Source organism: Sapajus apella, unplaced genomic scaffold (genome assembly GCF_009761245.1).
Source record: "Sapajus apella isolate SASKATOON/1434 unplaced genomic scaffold, GSC_monkey_1.0 scaffold48, whole genome shotgun sequence".
Lineage (NCBI taxonomy): Eukaryota > Metazoa > Chordata > Mammalia > Primates > Cebidae > Sapajus > Sapajus apella.
The window spans coordinates 1,556,063-1,572,893 of NW_022436988.1; the positions used below are offsets into that span (position 1 = coordinate 1,556,063).

The 16,831-nt window shown below is 51.4% G+C and overlaps 1 protein-coding gene across 3 annotated transcripts in view; it reads left to right on the forward strand.

Moving 5' to 3' along the window:
- Positions 1-16,831, forward strand: part of NPLOC4 (NPL4 homolog, ubiquitin recognition factor) — a 74,051-nt gene that overhangs the window by 49,676 nt on the left and 7,544 nt on the right. For all 3 annotated transcript variants that reach the window (XM_032241352.1, XM_032241350.1, XM_032241351.1), the window contains 4 exons: positions 9,390-9,461; positions 12,629-12,724; positions 14,246-14,362; positions 16,118-16,220. In XM_032241352.1, coding sequence (XP_032097243.1) covers positions 9,390-9,461; positions 12,629-12,724; positions 14,246-14,362; positions 16,118-16,220 — 388 coding nt within the window. The remainder of the gene's footprint in view (positions 1-9,389; positions 9,462-12,628; positions 12,725-14,245; positions 14,363-16,117; positions 16,221-16,831) is intronic.

A 16,831-nucleotide genomic window follows, 5' to 3' on the forward strand; every position in this document is an offset into this window, starting at 1 on the left:
TTTTTTTTTTTTTTTGAGACGGAGTTTCGCTCTTGTTGCCCAGGCTGGAGTGCAATGGCGCGATCTCGGCTCACCACAACCTCCGCCTCCTAGGTTCAGGCAATTCTCCTGCCTCAGCCTCCTGAGTAGCTGGGATTACAGGCACGCGCCACCATGCCCAGCTAATATTTTGTAGTTTTAGTAGAGACGGGGTTTCACCATGTTGACCAGGATGGTCTCGATCTCTTGACCTCGTGATCCACCCGTCTCAGCCTCCCAAAGTGCTGGGATTACAGGCGTGAGCCACCGCGCCCGGCAATTATTTTTTATTTTTAGTAGTGATGGGATTTCACCATGTTGGTCAGGCTGGTCTTGAACCCCTTACCTCAGGTGATCTGCCCACCTCAGCCTCCCAAAGTGCTGGGATTAAGGCATGAGCCATTGCTCTCAGCCTGTTTGTTTGAGGCGGAGTCTTGCTGCTTCTCCTGGGCTGGAGTGCAATGGCGCAATCTTGGCTTGCTGCAACCCCCGCCTCCTGGGTTCAAGCAATTCTCCTGCCTCAGCCTCCCAAGTAGCTGGGATTACAGGCATGTGCCTGCACACCCAGCTGATTTTTGTATTTTTAGTAGAGACAGGGTTTCACCATGTTGGCCAGCTGCTCCCGATCTCCTGACCTCAAGTGATACGCCCACCTCGGCCTCACAAAGTGCTGGGATTACAGGCGTGAGCCAATCCTCCCGGCCCCAGCCTGTTTTTTAAAATCTCCATTTTCTTCTTTAGTCATGAGGAAACAGTCTGAGGAGTGTGAGCCCAGGGGTGGGCTGGCCCAGGGCTGCTGGGGATTTTGTATCTTTACGTCTCTCCCAGGCCCCCAGCTCTTGCCCTGGGCCCCTGAGCCTCCAGCAGGCACCAGGCCTGCTTGGGCGTGAGAAGCTGAGTCTGGACCCCTTGTAGCTGAGCGGGCTTTTCTCCCTGCTCCACACTGCTGGGAAGTGGAAGCTACTGTGTTTGGGTGGTCAAGCCCTTGATAGCACTGACCTGATCACTATGTGATGCGCTCACAGCATCCATTTCTGGTGTTTAGGGAACACCTGTGAATTGCCAGGCCCTGGGATTCACCGAGAATGGAGTGGGGCTCCCTGTATTGGGAAGGCTGCCTCAACAGGGGAGGTGGGCCGCCACAGCGGAAGGCCGAGAAGCTTGGAGTGCTGTGGAGGGCCGAGTCCTGGGGGGAGAGAAGGTGTTGATGGACAGAGCGGCTCTGGGGATGTCTAGAGGAGATTGTTCAGACAGAAGCCGCAGCCTGTTCCCAGCACAGAGAGTGACAAGCAGGGTGGCCTCCTGGGGCAGAGGTGGGAAAGGCCCCTGGAGGCTGAATCTCTGGTTGGAAGTGAGATGGGGGCTCCTGAAAGGTGCTGAAGGGAGAGGGCTGTGCGCAGGCTGTGAGACGATCCCTCTGGCTACTGGGCTGGGAGCTAGAATAGGAGATGAGGGTAAAAGGCAGACATGGCCATGCAGTAGTAAGGAGGCTGAATGGCGGTGTGAACAAAAGGAGAGGCAGGCGGACTCCAGGGTCTTCAGGCCGGGTTGGAAGGCAGGAGATCTGAGGTGAGCATGTTGCTCAGGAGAGGACGTGGCACAGATGGTGTTGGGGTGGTGTTCAAAGGCTGGTGAGAAGCCGGTGGCCCATCCTGGAGGGGATGGCTGAGGAGAACCTCTCCTTGGGGGAAGAAAGGTGGAGAGCTCACCAGGGGACAGGAGCTGGGGAGGAGGGGCAGGAGCACAGCTCCCTGGGAGGCAGGCAAGAAAGGAGCTCTTGATGAGTCTGGAGAGGAGGCTTTGCCTGAGCAGCTCAGGGATGCCAGGAGCGTTGATGAGCCTGGCTGAGTAGAGGGCGAGCGCCTGCTGAGAGTGAGCTCACATCAGCAAGCTGCATGGCTCTTTCAGGGAGTTTCTCTGCAAGGGAAAGAACAAAGGACAGTCACCAATGTGTTAATCGGGATTGAGTAGTATTCTTGTTTGGGTTTTTATTAACCTGAAGGAAATACTGGCAAGGGTGTGTACTGCTTCTTGGCGTCCAACAGAGGAACTAATTGGCACACAGAAGGGAACGATCTGTGTGTCGGGGACAGCTTTGGGGCATCTGGAGACAGGTCAATGCAATGACAATGGGAGGCAGAGGTGGGCAGAGCTGGCAGGAGGGATGGGATGCAGAAGGTTTGATGGTCAGCTTGCTCATGGGAAGCCACAGGGTCAGCGGAAGGGAGGCCGGAGTGGAGACCACCTTTTAGACCAATAACTTGTGAAGGGGGTGTTGTCTAGGCAGGAGGGAAAGGTTGGCAGCAGGAGAGGTAGGGTCTCAAATCTAAAGAGCCATGTGCATCAGACAGCTCAAAGTTTATTTTTGAGACAGTCTTGCTGTGTCATCCAGGCTGGAGTGCAGTGGTGCAATCTCAGCTCACTGCAACCTCTGCCTCCCAGGTTCAAGCAGTTGTCTCGCCGTGGGCTGCCATTATGGGCGCCCACTAGGCCCATGCCACCACCATGGCCAGCGAATGTTTTTTGGTTTTTTTTTTGTTTTTTTTTTTTTTTTTTTGTTTTTAGTATAGAGGGGTTTCTCCATGTTGGCCAGGCTTTTTTTTTTTTTTTTTTTTTTTTTAAGTATAGAGGGGTTTCTCCATGTTGGCCAGGCTGGTCTCAAACTCTTGACCTTAAGTGATCCATCCACCTTGCTTCCCAAAGTGCTAGAATTTCAGGTGTGAGCCACCACGCTAAACTAATTAACGTGTGTGCAGTCTATGCTGCGTGCACCTGTGGCCCCAGCTGCTCAGGAGGCTGAAGCACGAGGACTGCTTGAACCCAGGCATTTGAGGCTGCAGTGAGCTTTAATTGCACCACTACACTCCAGCCTGGGCAACAAAGTGAGACTCTGTCTGTAAATAAATAAATCCGGAATATTTTAAGTATGAAATCAAATGTATATTTATTATGAAAAAATTAGATATTGAAGGCCAGATGCGGTGGCTCATGCCTGTAATCCCAGCATTTTGGGAGGCTGAGGCAGGTAGATTATGAGGTCAGGAGTTTGAGACCGGCCTAACCAACATGGGGAAACCCCGTCTCTACTAAAAATACAAAAATTAGCCTAGTGTGGTGTCATGTGCTTGTAATCCCAACTACTCAGGAGGCTGAGGCAGGAGAATGGCTTGAACCCTTGAGGTGAAGGTTGCAGTGAGCCAAAATTGCACTCCAGCCTGGGCGACAGAATGAGACTCTGCCTCAGGGGAAAAAAAACAATTAGATATTGTAGATTGATAAGAAAATGGACGCCCCCACGTACCACCCTTTGTGAAAGGGTTTGGCTTTGTGTCCCCACCCAAACCTCATCTTGACTTGTAATCCCCATAACACCCACGTGTCAAGGAGAGGCAAGGTGAAGATAACTGAATCATGGGGGTGGTTTCCCCCATTCCTGTTCTTTTGATAGTGAGTGCGTTCTCACAAGATTTGTGGGATTTACAAGGGACCCTTTTCCCTTTGCACAGCACTTCTTCTGTCGCCTTGCAAAGAGGCTGCCTTGCTTCTCCTTTGCCTTCTGCCATGAGAGTAAGTTTCCTGTGGCCTCCCCAGCCATGCTGTGAGTCAATTAAACCTCTTTCCTTTATAAGTTACCCAGTCTGGGGTAGTGTGTTACAGCACTGAGGAAACAGACCAGTACGCTTCGCCTGTGCGTCTGGGTGCCCTCTGTGTGTATAGCGTCTCTAATGCTATCACCACCTGGGGCTGCAGTCCGCCCTGTCCACCCCGTTCATACTGTGTGTCTGTTGAGCACTTCCTGTGGGTCAGGTGTTAGACCTAGGGCCTGGGGCACCATGGTGAGCAGATCCCTCGTGGTCCCTCTCCTTACAGATTCTGTGGAGGTGTCCTGTTGGGGAGGAGGGCATGCCCAGGTGGCCGTTCACAGTGCTGAGACGAGTGTGTGAGAGGAAGCCAGGTGGAGTGGGACCTGCTGAGGCCATGTATCTGGAGAGCACAACATGCACCCTAGCTGGAGTGGCTTGTGGCAGACAGCGGGAGGCCATGGAAAGTGGCTTCTGGAATATTCCTATTGCAGGTGGCAGGAGGGGTGGTCTGGAGGCAGGAAGATTTCGCAACAATCCAGGCATTGGATGCCAGTCGCCTGAGTCAGGGGAAGGCAGCAAGGTTAGAGGAGTGAGTGGGGCTGAAATCCAGGTAGGAGAGGCAGTGGACAAGTGTTGCCAGCCGGGTGAGGTGGGCAGGGGAGGTCCTGCTGTAGAAGACCCATCCTGGACTGCAGTGTGGTGAGCAGTTTGGAGTTGGGGAGCCCAGTGAGAAGATGATGATGTTGGTAATCCAGGCCATGTGTCAGTTCCCTGTGGCCTTGGAGACAGGGATGGTGTGCTGGGAATGAGAGCTTCGGAGGCCTGGCACGGGCGCAGAGAGGAGCACAGGCTCAAGCCAGGTTCCTGGCTTGGAGGAGCAGGGCTGGCACTGGTGCCAGAGTAGAGCCGTGGGTCTGTGTGGGAGGATAGTGAGCCCAGGTGCCAGCATGTGGAGTTGCCAGTACTCAGGTCTGGAAGCTCAGGCAAGAGATATGGGCCAGTAATGCCCTTTTCAGACTCTGTGTAGAAACCCTAAATTAACCCAGAAGTAGATGAGGCAAGCTGTGGTTCAGAGGGACAAGAGAAGAGGGCATTGAGCAACTCCAAGGATCGCTGCTCTCGAGATCAAGGAGAAGGGTCTGGGAGAGGTGGGAGGGTGATGTCCTGGTGCCAAGGGACAGTGCTAAGGCTCCCTGTGGGGAGCCAAGGGGGCATGGAAGCAGCAAGGGGATAGCATTCCTTCAAGGAGCTGGCTGTGGAGGGGCCAGAGGACATCTCTGAGGAATCCACGCCCCTTGCTGCGGCCAGGCGTTGCCTACTCAGCAGGCCATGGGGTTGTTCTGGCATCTGGCGCTGTGAACAGCACTTGGTGGACCCTGTACCTCATTCTTCGTGCATGCTTTAAATTTCTTGGTATGTGTTCCCAGAACTAGGATTATGTTGCCGAAGCTTACTGTGTACTTGAAGGTTCTGTGTGTCCTCCCACATTCCCCCCAGGAAGGTGGCGAGTGGACACTTGTGGGTGGTGCTGCAGGCCAGCCTTTCCCCCGCGCCTGTGAAGCTGGCAAGGGCGAGGCCAGCCCTGGACCCTGCCCTGTGCTGCTTTGACCACAGGGAGCCTCTTGTGCTATTTCTTTGTGAATTGCCTCTCTGTGTGCTTAGGTATTTGTAAGGTGATTCATCATTTTTGGCATCCATTTGTGATGTCCTTGTATATTAACCCATTGTCGTATGTTGCAAACACATGCCAGGTTTTCATTCTTTGTCTTTTATACAAAGAAGCTGAAATATTTTCTGACTTCAAAGATACCTTAATCTCTTTTTCCTGCAGTTTTACCATTGTTATTGTACTTAGGGAGTACAGTTGTCCCTCAGCTGACACGGAGGATTGGTTCCAGGACCTCCGTGTATCAAGTCCACGTGCACTCACGCCCCAACGTGGGCCCTTCCACGTTGCTCGTATGTAACGTTAGACCTCCGTACACATGAGTTTCCCATCCCGCGAATACCGTATTTTCAACCTGTGTTGGTTGAAAAAGTCTGCCTATAGGTGGACCTGCTCAGTTCAAACCTGCGTTGTGCAGCGGCCAACTGTATACCTTACCTCAGAGCTGTGCATCTCCCTACATACTCTTTGTGTGCTTTTGGGGTTTTATTTTACTTTGAGATCCATAATCCATTTATGCATGATATTGGCACATGTAGGAATCTAGCTTTGTGCGTTTCCAGATGTTCGCCTGGCTGAGCTAGTCCTGCTCATTGTAAACCAAAGGATCTGTGTCTCCTCATATCTTATTTCGGGACATCGTCCTCTGTGCAGCTTACCTGCAGTCTACTCCTTTGTTGTTACCAAGCTGCTGTTTGCTGTAGCGCCATAATTTGCCTTCGTATTTGTTGGGACGAGACCCAGCAGCTCGCAACTTTTTTAAATAAGCGTTTTCACTCATAGGAGATTGTGTTTGCCTCCAGCATTATTCAGGACAGTTTATCAATTAGTCAAGAGACTGCTATTGAGAGAAGAGATTCTGAATCACTTACCGTATTATTATTTTTTAAATTTCTTATTTGAACCTGAAGTAAGACTGAATCACTTATAGCGTATTCCTAGTCTAGGAGGAAGTTTTGCATCTTCCCTTGCGGTGAGGTGGAGAGTCTTACTCAGTGTGAGGCTGCTGTTGGGGTCTGAGCCTCAACTTCAAGGATCCCCAAAGGCAAGAGGGAGGTCTGCATGTGCCCTGGCCCCGAAGCCCCAACATGACTTGGGAGGCGGGGATCCTGTGCACATGGCATGGGGGGCCCAGTGTCTAGCGGTCCTCACCAAGCGCCCTTGTAACTGTCATCTTTGTAACCCTTCCTGTCTTGCCATATGTCAGCGACAGCAGTAGGGCCTGTGACCATTGTGGCTGTGAGGACCCAGTGGCTCTGTGCACACAGCTGGCCCCTGAGAAATGCCAGCTGCTGGTTCTATGTGCATCTGACAGGTGCTCTGTCGTTGCACACGGACTGGACTATTTTCTAAGCAGTGGTGCTTTAAGAAACCGAGTGTGTTGGAGACCTTTGCGTTTTCTGAGTTATCCTGTGATGGCTCAGATCCTGGTGTCATTTGTGCCCCGTCCTGCCAGTTCTTAGAACACATCTAGGATTTTATTTACCTTTTCTAAAACAGGGTGATGCCATTCAATCAGTGGAATTCACTGTTGTCCTGGCACAAAGCCCAAATGCTTTTGTGGTTTTTTGTTTGTTTGTTTTTTTGAGACAGTCTTGTTCTGTCACCCAGGCTGGAGTACAGTAGTGTGATCTCGGCTTACTGCAACCTCTGCCTCCCAGGTTCAAGTGATTCTTGTGCCTCAGCCCCCCTGAGTAGCTGGGATTACAGGTGCGTGCCACCACACCCAGCTAAATTTTGTATTTTTGGTAGAGATGGAGTTTTGCCATGTTATCCAGGTTGGTCTCAAACTCCTGACCTCAGCCTCCCAAATCGCTAGGATCACAGACGTGAGCCACCGTGCGCGGGCAGCCCACATGCTTATGAACTAGCAAAGACATCTATCTCTGGATTTCTTTTGGTGTCAAGACCTTGTCGCCACTGCTTCCAGAAGTGGCCTGTGGTGAGTGGCGGGGTGTTGGGGGCCCCAAACTCCGACTTCCCAGTGCCTCGCTCCAGGTGGAGATAAAGCTGCTGACACTTTGACGGCTGCCAAACTTAGAATTAAGACATCCTCCTCCCAGCCCATTCCAACTGACATTTGCTAAGGCCCATAAAAAGTAATTGCCTTTTAAACTGGTGTGTAGGCCTAGGGATTGGCTGGCGAAAACATCTGAGTGAAGGCTTGGGGGAGAGATAGACGTTCCCTGTTTTTCCCCCAGGGAGAAAAGGGGGATGCGATACCTTTATTTTCCGGGGGACTGGGAAAGGTACAGTTGGGTAGTTAAGTTTGAAAGAGAATAGCAGGACACAAAAAGAGAGAGGGGCATTTACAAGAAAAATCCCTAGAGGGGGAGATTAAAGTGAACAGGTGTTGGAAAAATGTTCCTGCATATTAGAGCTTAATTAGATTTGAAGATGAATTCCAGATGGGCTAATTATGTGTGAGTTGTTGCAGGTTATTTCTTGTAGGGGCAAGCGTGTGTTTTGGAAATGGTGATTTAGTTTGATTGAATTTGATTTTTGCCTCCTACCAAGTCTCCATTGAGAAACCACCTCTTTTAGGGCCCCAGGACCCCACGAAGTAGGCCCCACGTCTTTAGTACCCCATCCCAGCCAACAGAGCTCAGAATGGGGAAGCCTGTCCTGACTGTGGCAGCCATTCATCACATGGAAGGCGGACACAGGATTCTCACCCAAGTCGATGGAAAGTCATTTCAGTGTCCAAGGAAGGCAAACAGCGCAGAGCCGTGTATTTGCAGGAAAGTGGCCTTTGATGGGGTGGGGAGCAATATGTGAACTGGAAATAGAGTCCAGGTTCGTTCTCCTACCTTCCCAGAAAGATTGGTTGCAATGCAAGTATTCAGACCATTTTTTTCTGGGAGGGTAGAGGCAAGTTCTTGTTGGCAGCTCTCTAACTGTGAGTAGTGAAAAGGCATGAGGGTATGGATCACTGAGACACATTTCAGGCCAGAAATTGAATTAAAATTTTGTTTTGTTATTATTTTTTAAGACTAGTTAAGTACAGTAGTGAGGAGGGGGAAGGAGTAGAACAAGGCGTTGGGTTTGTAGCTGACTGTGAACAATCAACTGAGATAACTCAGCACCTTTGCACCAGCCAGAAAATTTAATTTTCAAGCAAGGAACAGGGCCAAGGGCCAGATGGGGCCTGGGCTTCTCATTAGGATGATGGGCTTGCTTTGACTGCGGAACAGCTTGTGATGATTGTCTCAAAAGACAGTGTGGCTCCCTGATGTCCCCAGGAAAGTGTGGTTGTGCTGGGGGTGGCCTCCCATCGCCCTGCACACCTCAGGGAGATTTGCTTGGCAGTCATTTCGGGTCTGAGAGCTCCAATAAACATAAACTTTTATGTAAGGCCCTATAATTGGAAATTATGGATGTATAATTTATGGATGACTTAATGAATGATTTATATAATGTTAAGTGATGATTTAGATAGAAAATATGACCCCCTCTTGCAGAATCTTTAATGAAAAGCTTTGGTTCTTATGAATTTATTCCTGGTGCTCTGTTTGAACTCAGCATGTTTGACATAAATCAGATCTAATTGTCATTTTATGATTAATGAACATATGCTGGCCGTTTTTCCCCATAATTAAACTTTATGTTCTGTGCATCTGACAAAGCAAAACAAGTTGAGACTTTGACAGATTGGTGTGGGGTTCCCATGTCTTCGTGTTTGTGTGTGCGCTCATTTGTGCGTGCCTTTATTTTATTCATGTCCAAGTACTTGGTTTCTGGAAAGTCAGGTTTTCAGAGGTGTGAGAAAGATAATGAGAGTTAGCATTCAGACTGTGAGGCTTCTTGTGCTTTCAGAGGATAGAAGGGGCACGGGTCCAGCCTGAGGGAAGCTCAGGCCCTTCTGCCTGTTGCAGATTATACCTGAGTGCCAGGCGAGTACCGCGGGTGGAGGGGAGGCGTTTGGCGTGCTCTCCCAGTGGAGAGTCCCAGTGCCTGAGAGGCTGGCCGCTTTCTCAGGCTGTGGTTATAATAAGGAACTCCAAGAAATGGGGGAACTTCAGTAAGGTTTGAAGTAATTTAAAAAGGAAGACGAGTGTGTGAAAGGAAAATCATCACCCTGATTGCCTTTGCTCACCACCGTTCCCCTCTGACTGTTGCAGGATGTAGACAAGTTTGGCAACGAGATCACCCAGCTGGCCCGACCCCTGCCTGTGGAGTATCTGATCATAGACGTAAGTGTCCTCCCCCACCTCCCCACCGGCACAGCCTGGGTAGACGGGCCCATCAGGTGCTTTGGAGGTGGGACTGCTGGGTGGTGGCTGCTCACAGGAGGAGGCTGCAATTTAAGGCACCTTCTGCCTCATGCAGGGCCCACCCCAGAACAGGCACCCAGGAAGTGGTTGTCGAATCACTGAGCATGTGGTGTTGCTAAAATGCTCATGTTTTTTTGTTTTGTTTTTGTTTTTTGAGATGGAGTCTCGCTCTGTAGCCCAGACTGGAGTGCAATGGCTCGATCTCAGCTCACTGCAACCTCCACCTCTTGGGTCCCAGTTCAAGCAGTTCTCCTACCTCAGCCTCCCAAATAGCTGGGATTACAGGTACAAGCCACCATGCCCAGCTAATTTTTGTATTTTTTAGTAGAGACGGGGTTTCACCATGTTGGCCAGTCTGGTCTTGAACTCCTGACCTCGTGATCCACCCGCCTCGGCCTCCCAAAGTGCTGGGATTACAGGTGTGAGCCACCACGCCCGGCAGTGCTCACAGTTTTAAGGGCTTTTTGTTTTAGTTTCAGGTTTTTATTTCCTTGACATCAACCTGGAGGTTAACCGTCTCCGTACTAAAGTACAAAGGATCAGCGACCCCAGGCCAGGCAGCCTCTGGGAGGCAGCAAACCCCGTTGCTTGGGTCTCCAGTCACCAGAGCATGGAGCTTATCCATGCAGGTGCTGCCCTGGCCCAGCACAGCTGCCGCAGCCCACAGTGGATCTCGGCCACGCTGTGCAGGCTGGTCCCCAGGGGACACGCCTGTGACTCAGTGTGACTGAATTAGGGCTCAGCATGGTTTACTGGCTGGAACTCCAGGAACCACAGAGGTCCCTGGCTCTTCCACATCTTCCCTGCATCTCAGCTCCTTTCTGGAGGCATTTTATGGTCATGGAGACGTGGCTGTGCCATTGGCCATGGGGCAGCGAGGATGGCAGGATGAGCCTTTGCAGCAGCCAGTGCATCACCCCTACCAGAGCTGTCCAAAGCAGACGGGAGGCAGCTCATTTTCTATGCCACTGCCATGCCAGGATCTATTCAGGCTGCATTTGAACTCGGATGGGCATGTGATTCAGGCAGTAAAATATCATTGCATTCAGAGCAGTGGGTCCCCACGAGCCAAGCCCGTTGCTGCTCCATTCCAACTGACAGCTCCCGAGAACATATTTATTACCTAGGCCGTGAAGGCATCTGGTTTTTAGACTACCTAGGGTGTAATTAAGGTGAAAACAGATTGATGGAGCATACACCCAGGAGGAGCCGGCATGATTTAAAACCAGCTTTCTCAGGTCTTCTCCCCCAAGCGGCCTCCCCACCCCTTTCCTTTTCTTTTATAAGGAAGTTAAGTTTTTGCCTTAGTGCAGTTTTTCAGAAGCATTTGCTTGTGGGATAGCATTCTGCCCCATGGTGCCCAAGCTCCTTGACCCTGTGGAAGTGAGACGTGGGGAGTCCTTGAGAGCAGGTGCCCAGAGAGGTGTGTCAAGCTCTGTGCCCAGCCCCAGGCCACAGACACTGGCCTGGGCCCAAGGTTCTGAAAGCTTGGGTGGAGTGGCTGGGCAGGCAGGAAAGGGCACTGACCAGTGTTCCTGGGGTGTCATTGTGGGTTCTGGGGGCATTATATAGCTGATAGATGATGGGTAGGGTAAGAGAAATGGCTTCAGGGTAAGATGTGAGCTGATTCCCCGCACTGGGACCTCTGGGATGGGCTATGTGGATTTTGGTTCTGTTGCCCTCCAAGGGCCAGTTACAAGGCCAGCGAAACCCCCTCTTGGTCCCACTAGCTCTCTCACCAACACGTGTTCTGGGGGTGCCACCCTCACCATTTCTAGCCCTTCCCAAAGGAGGCGGCCGAGCTGGCCAGGCTTCTGTCTGTGCAGGAGGTCAGCACTTCCCCTGTCTTCAGCTGGTACCCAGCACTGTGCGTACCAACACTGTGCGTACCAACACTGTGTCTGCCAAACCCCGTGCCAGGCACCCAGGAGGCGAGTACTTCAATCGTCTCTGTCTCGAAGAATAATAAAAGTGAGGCTCAGGATCCCTAACTGACGAGGCCATGTAGCTGAAACATGGCACTGTGGCCGAGTCTTCATGCCCCGCCCCGCCACTTGCCCATGGAGGGCCAGCTCAGGCCAGAGATGCTGCCAGCGGCTCAGCTGTCCTTCTAGAGCGGCTGGTGCTGGCACAGCAAATCCCGGGCCCGCCAGCTCTACAGCTCACTGCCTTTGCTGATGCAGAAAACAGACCAGAACCACACTCGCTCTTTAGAAGTAGTCCCAGAGGACCCAGAACAGTTCCCCTAAATCTGGAAGAGGTGTGACTCCTGCTGCCGCTGTTGTGTTGCAGAGGAAAGCAGCATCAACCCAAGTCGGGTGCTTCTGTTGGGGGGTGTGTCTGTCACAAAGAGTAAAACCTATATTTCTATTGATTCATGCACATTTACCACTGTCCCTGTACCTTCTATTGATTATATGTTAGGTGTAAAATGCTCTCTGTTGTCATTAAGGCATGTCTGAGCCAGTGAAGGACTTAGCTGGCCTTTGGATAACAGCTCTGAGCTCACTGTTTCTCTAAGGCCTGTTGTATTCACCCCTGCCTGGAAAAGCCCACAGCTCCGTGGAGTGGCTCCCAGCATTCAGAAGGGGCTTAGCAAGCTGGCCGGAGGGTGCTTTGTTTCTTGAAAGCTGACTGGCTGATTTTTCATTTGCCTTCCAAACCCAATGACACAAATTTCTCCTGAGCAAAGTCAGCTCCTGAGATGGCCTCCTGGCCTCCTCCATTCCCTTCTCATCGCCTGGACAAGGGCCCAAACCAGCCTTTACTTCCTCCGTAGCAGAGAGAGAGAATCTGTGTGACTCAAGGGAAGCTGTGCCGTGGGGGGAGTCCCAGCGCTGCTGTTGGCAAGGCTGTGCCCGGACGTGATGTAGTTTGCTTCCAGCATGGCAGAGTTTCAGAGTTTTCATTTAGGGATGACACTAATAGATAATGGTTCCCTTTGATAGAGAGCTTGTAGAGAACTCTCTGAGAATTGCCGGGAGTCAGTCGTTAACTCGGGCTCTGGGAGGTGCTCTGGGCTGGCTGGGAGTTGGCCACACCATCTTCAGCCTAATTCATCATGGGTTTGTGTGTTTCTTCATTAGATTACAACAACTTTCCCCAAGGATCCAGTTTACACTTTTTCTATTTCACAAAATCCATTTCCTATTGAAAACCGGGATGTATTGGGTGAGACACAGGTAAGCTCTTTGTCTTTAGAAACATAATTTAAGGTACCTGCTGATTGCTTACCTAGTGTCAGTATTGTTTTTCCAGAAAACATCAAGCTTTCAAACGCTCCTGATTCATTCTAGTGACAGGCCAGCTAGGGCCTGCTGTGGAGCACTGTTGGTCACGTGGACACCCTCCTTATGGCCGGGTGATGGATGGCCACAAAGGCTAATCCCCTGATAGCCTCAGACTGGCCAGAAGCACATCCTGCGTGGATCTTGTAATTTTCCCAAATGTGTCACTTTGTGTCGTCTGCCAGCAGCCTCGTCACTGTTGGTTTGGCCTGGCCCCTGCCTGGTGACCTGCTGCCTTTCTTGGGCACCTTGAGGCTGTGTGCCCCCTTTCGGCCTGGCCTCAGCTTTCCAACATGTGGTATTGATCTGCGGCTTAGCGTGGCTCCTGTGTTGGCCTCTGCTCTCGCCGGCAGATCGGTTCATCAGGCCAGGTCCAATTTGCTCTCATGTTTCCTGCATACTGTGTAGACAGTCTGTGTACATACGGTTGTTCTGAAATCATGACTTGTTAACAGACATTTCAGAAGGTGGTCAAAGAATGTCTGTAATGAGGCTTTCTTCAGCAGCTGACAAAGCTGCTTCTATGCTTTGGTCCCCTCACTGCCCATCCGCCCAGGGAACTTGGGGTGCTTGTAGAGGTGCAGAGCCAGCTTCAAGGGGGGTATACTCTTGAAGCTCTCTGTTTGGTCCGCTGAAGGCGTCGGTGCTGCATTACGGCTGCCCTGTGCATTCCTCCCTCTCACTGTCCTGCCGCCAGAGATGGAGAATAGAGCTCAACAGGAAAAGCCAGAGGCATCTCCCGGCCCACAGCGGGCCCTGGGACCCTCTCACAGCCCACTTTCCACCTGGGGGCCAGGGCACATTCCATCTGTTTGACTCTGTCTCTGTCTGAGTCAGCTTTTTTTCCACCCCCTTTTTTTTTTGAGATGGTGTCTCACTCTATCACCCAGGCTGGAGTGCAGTGGTGCAATCTCAGCTCGCTACAACCTCCACCTCCCGAGTTCCAACGATTCTTCTGCATCGGTCTCCCGAGTAGCTGGGATTGTAGGAGGGCTCCACCATGCCGGGCTAAGATTTTTGTATTTTTAGTAGAGATGGTGTTTCACCATGTTTGCCAGGCTGGTCTTAAACTCTTCACCACAAGTGACCTGCCCACCTCCGCCTCCCGAAGTGCTGGGATTACAGTGTTAGCCTCTGCACCTGGCCAGTCTGAGTCAGCTTTACAAGCGTGTCTTCTTGGACACCTGCCTCATCAGGTGTGCTGAGAGCATCTTCTTGGGAGAAGTGGGCAAGAGCTTGCTTTGCGCTGCCTGCTCCTCTTTCTTGGACCCCATCCGTGGCTGCAGAGGGAGAGGGAGAGGCGTGTCTCAGCATTCAGTGTACTGTATTGAGTTGCCTCTTAGTAGGAAATGACTGTTTCGGGGTCTGGCACTGGGGAACTGTATGCAACATTCATGTTTATTCCCTTCTCTCTAGGACTTCCATAGCTTGGCCACCTATTTGTCCCAGAATACCTCATCCGTGTTCTTGGATACCATCTCAGATTTCCACCTCCTGCTGTTCCTGGTCACCAATGAAGTTATGCCTCTGCAGGTACATGCCCGAGTGTGGCGTCCGCCTCAGTACTTCGCTCAGGACGGCAGTCCCCCAGCGGGCTTTGCCTGTGAGGAGACACCTGTGTCTTGCTTTCTTTCCTCACAGACCAGAGCGTGTGTGGCTGGGAAACTGGGCCAAAGCTTGGGGTTACGTCCTGTGGGCAGTGTGTAGGCAGCAGCTTTTCACAAGGAGCTTGTTGATAGATGAATTTTTTCACCTTTAGCGTTTTCATTAAGTGTCCACACCTCTATGAGGAAGTAAGGTTTCATCTGTTAGAACTGAACAGGAAGCAGAAGTGATTTAGCTCTGCCTCTAGCATTGGAGGTAGCACAGTTTAAAAATTCCTATCCTAACAGTTTCAGAGTCACAGCCTCTGCCTTTTACTGATAACCCCCCTCCTCCTGACTCAACTCTGGTTTTATTACCTTGGCCCAGAAGGCTTGGCCAGCTTCCAGACCCCAAGCTCACAGCTGCACTGTTGGCATTTTTAAGATGCACTGTGGGGGGAAAAGAGGGCGAGTGCTTTGCAGAAGCGGCTGCCCTGGGCAGTGTGGGGGCTGTGGGCAGCAGCCCCCACATGGTGTCTCGCGTGTGCTGTGTGCACGTGTCCTACTTTGGCGTTTTCTTTTCTGCTCAAGCCGACAGGAAATGCCAAAGAGAAAGGAGCACGTTATTTCTGAGCCGCTATGCCTCTGAGTCAGAACCTTTCCCTGAAGAGACAGAATGCAGAGGTTCCTCCCTCCCAGGGCTTTTCTCTGTCAGGCAGCCTCTAGCTGTTCTTACTAGTTTATTTTGTGTCTGCATTTTGTCTCAAAACCACCCACTCGGATATTTGACATCAGGCACCCTGTGCCTCTTCCTGCTGCCTGTGCCTTCCCCAGTCAGCCCAGGGAGCTGCAGCTCCTACTCCCAGGTTCAGCTGTTGCTCATCTGTGTGGACACCAGAGCCACCCTGCCAGTAAACTGCGCTGTTTTAGCAGTCCACTGTTGGAAGACATTCTCTGGAGGTGCTGAGAGCCCCTGAAGGCTTTATTTGTTTCTCATATATTAATGTATTATTTATTTTTTATTTTTTGAGGCGGAGTCTCGCCTGTCACCCATACTGGAGTGCATTGGCATGATCTTGGCTTCCTGCAACTTCCATCTCCTGGGTTTAAGCAATTCTTCTGCCTCATCCTCCAAGTAGCTGGGATTACGGGCACCCACCACCATGCTGAGCTAATTTTGTATTTTTAGTAGAGACGGGGTTTCTCCATGTTGGTCAGGCTGGTCTCAAACTCCGGACCTCAGGTGATCCCCTGCCCTGGCCTCCCAAAGTGCTGGGATTACAGGTGTGAGCCACCATGCCTGGCCTTAATGCATTATTTGAATCCCCTGCACTTTGACCCTGGAAGGCCAGGATAGAGAGTGCATTTTTCCAGACGTGATGGAGAAGAGAAGGAGGCAGGGGATGAAACGTGGGGTGGGACGTGGCTTACAGCCAGGGCTCCTGCCCCTCTGCCCAGCCTCCGGGACAGAGGCATGATCGCTCATCCTCTGGGCTGTCGAGTGCCGCCAGCTCATGGCAGAGTCACAGATGCCTGCTAGGGGCTTTTGGGAAGGATTGGCAGTTTGCATTTTATAGTGATAGCCTGTAAGATTTTTAAAATTTCCTCAAAAATACATCTTGGTGTTGGGGAAAAAGAAACCTGTTGGAGGAAGCTGCCCGCCTCAGGCACAGTGAGGTGGAGCCTTCCTTTCGGCTTCTTGCAGGACAGCATCAGCTTGCTGCTGGAGGCCGTTCGGACCAGAAACGAGGAGCTCGCCCAGACATGGAAGAGATCTGAGCAGTGGGCCACCATCGAGCAGCTGTGCAGTGAGTACCTCCCGCCGCCCTGGCGCCCACTCCACACAGCTCCCCACTGCCTGTCATGCCCTGGATTCTGTACCCCAGCTGCATCCTGGCAGGTGCCGTGGATGATGAGAGGAGTACAGACTCGACCTCCCTGCCGGGCATGTGGCCGTTTCCATTGATGTGACATACATGCTGTCCAGGCCATACCTCTTAGGTACATAGCCCCATAAATTTTATAAATCGTCAGAGACGCTTGACTCCAAACATCCTAGGAGCACTTTGAACATCATTGTCTTAGAGAAACAGAACTTCTTTTTATGGAAGCGCTGGAAGGGGTGCCTTTTGGTCTCCTTGAGACTTTCCCTTTAGTATTGAGTTAAAAACTTCCTTGCTGTAAAGAGGAGAAACCTACAGCATCCATGTTCTTCCCCTGGACACTGCAGAATGGACTGCAGGCATTGCGTGTCTCCACGAGCCTCAGTCACCCAGGCCTGAACAGTTCCCACCCTTGGGAACTTTTGCTCTTGAGTCCATCCAGCTGAGAACATCAAAGTGCCGGAGAGCTGTTACAGCCTTGGACAAACACTAGAATCCCTCTGTTCACACAGCCTTGAAAATACATAAAAACACGT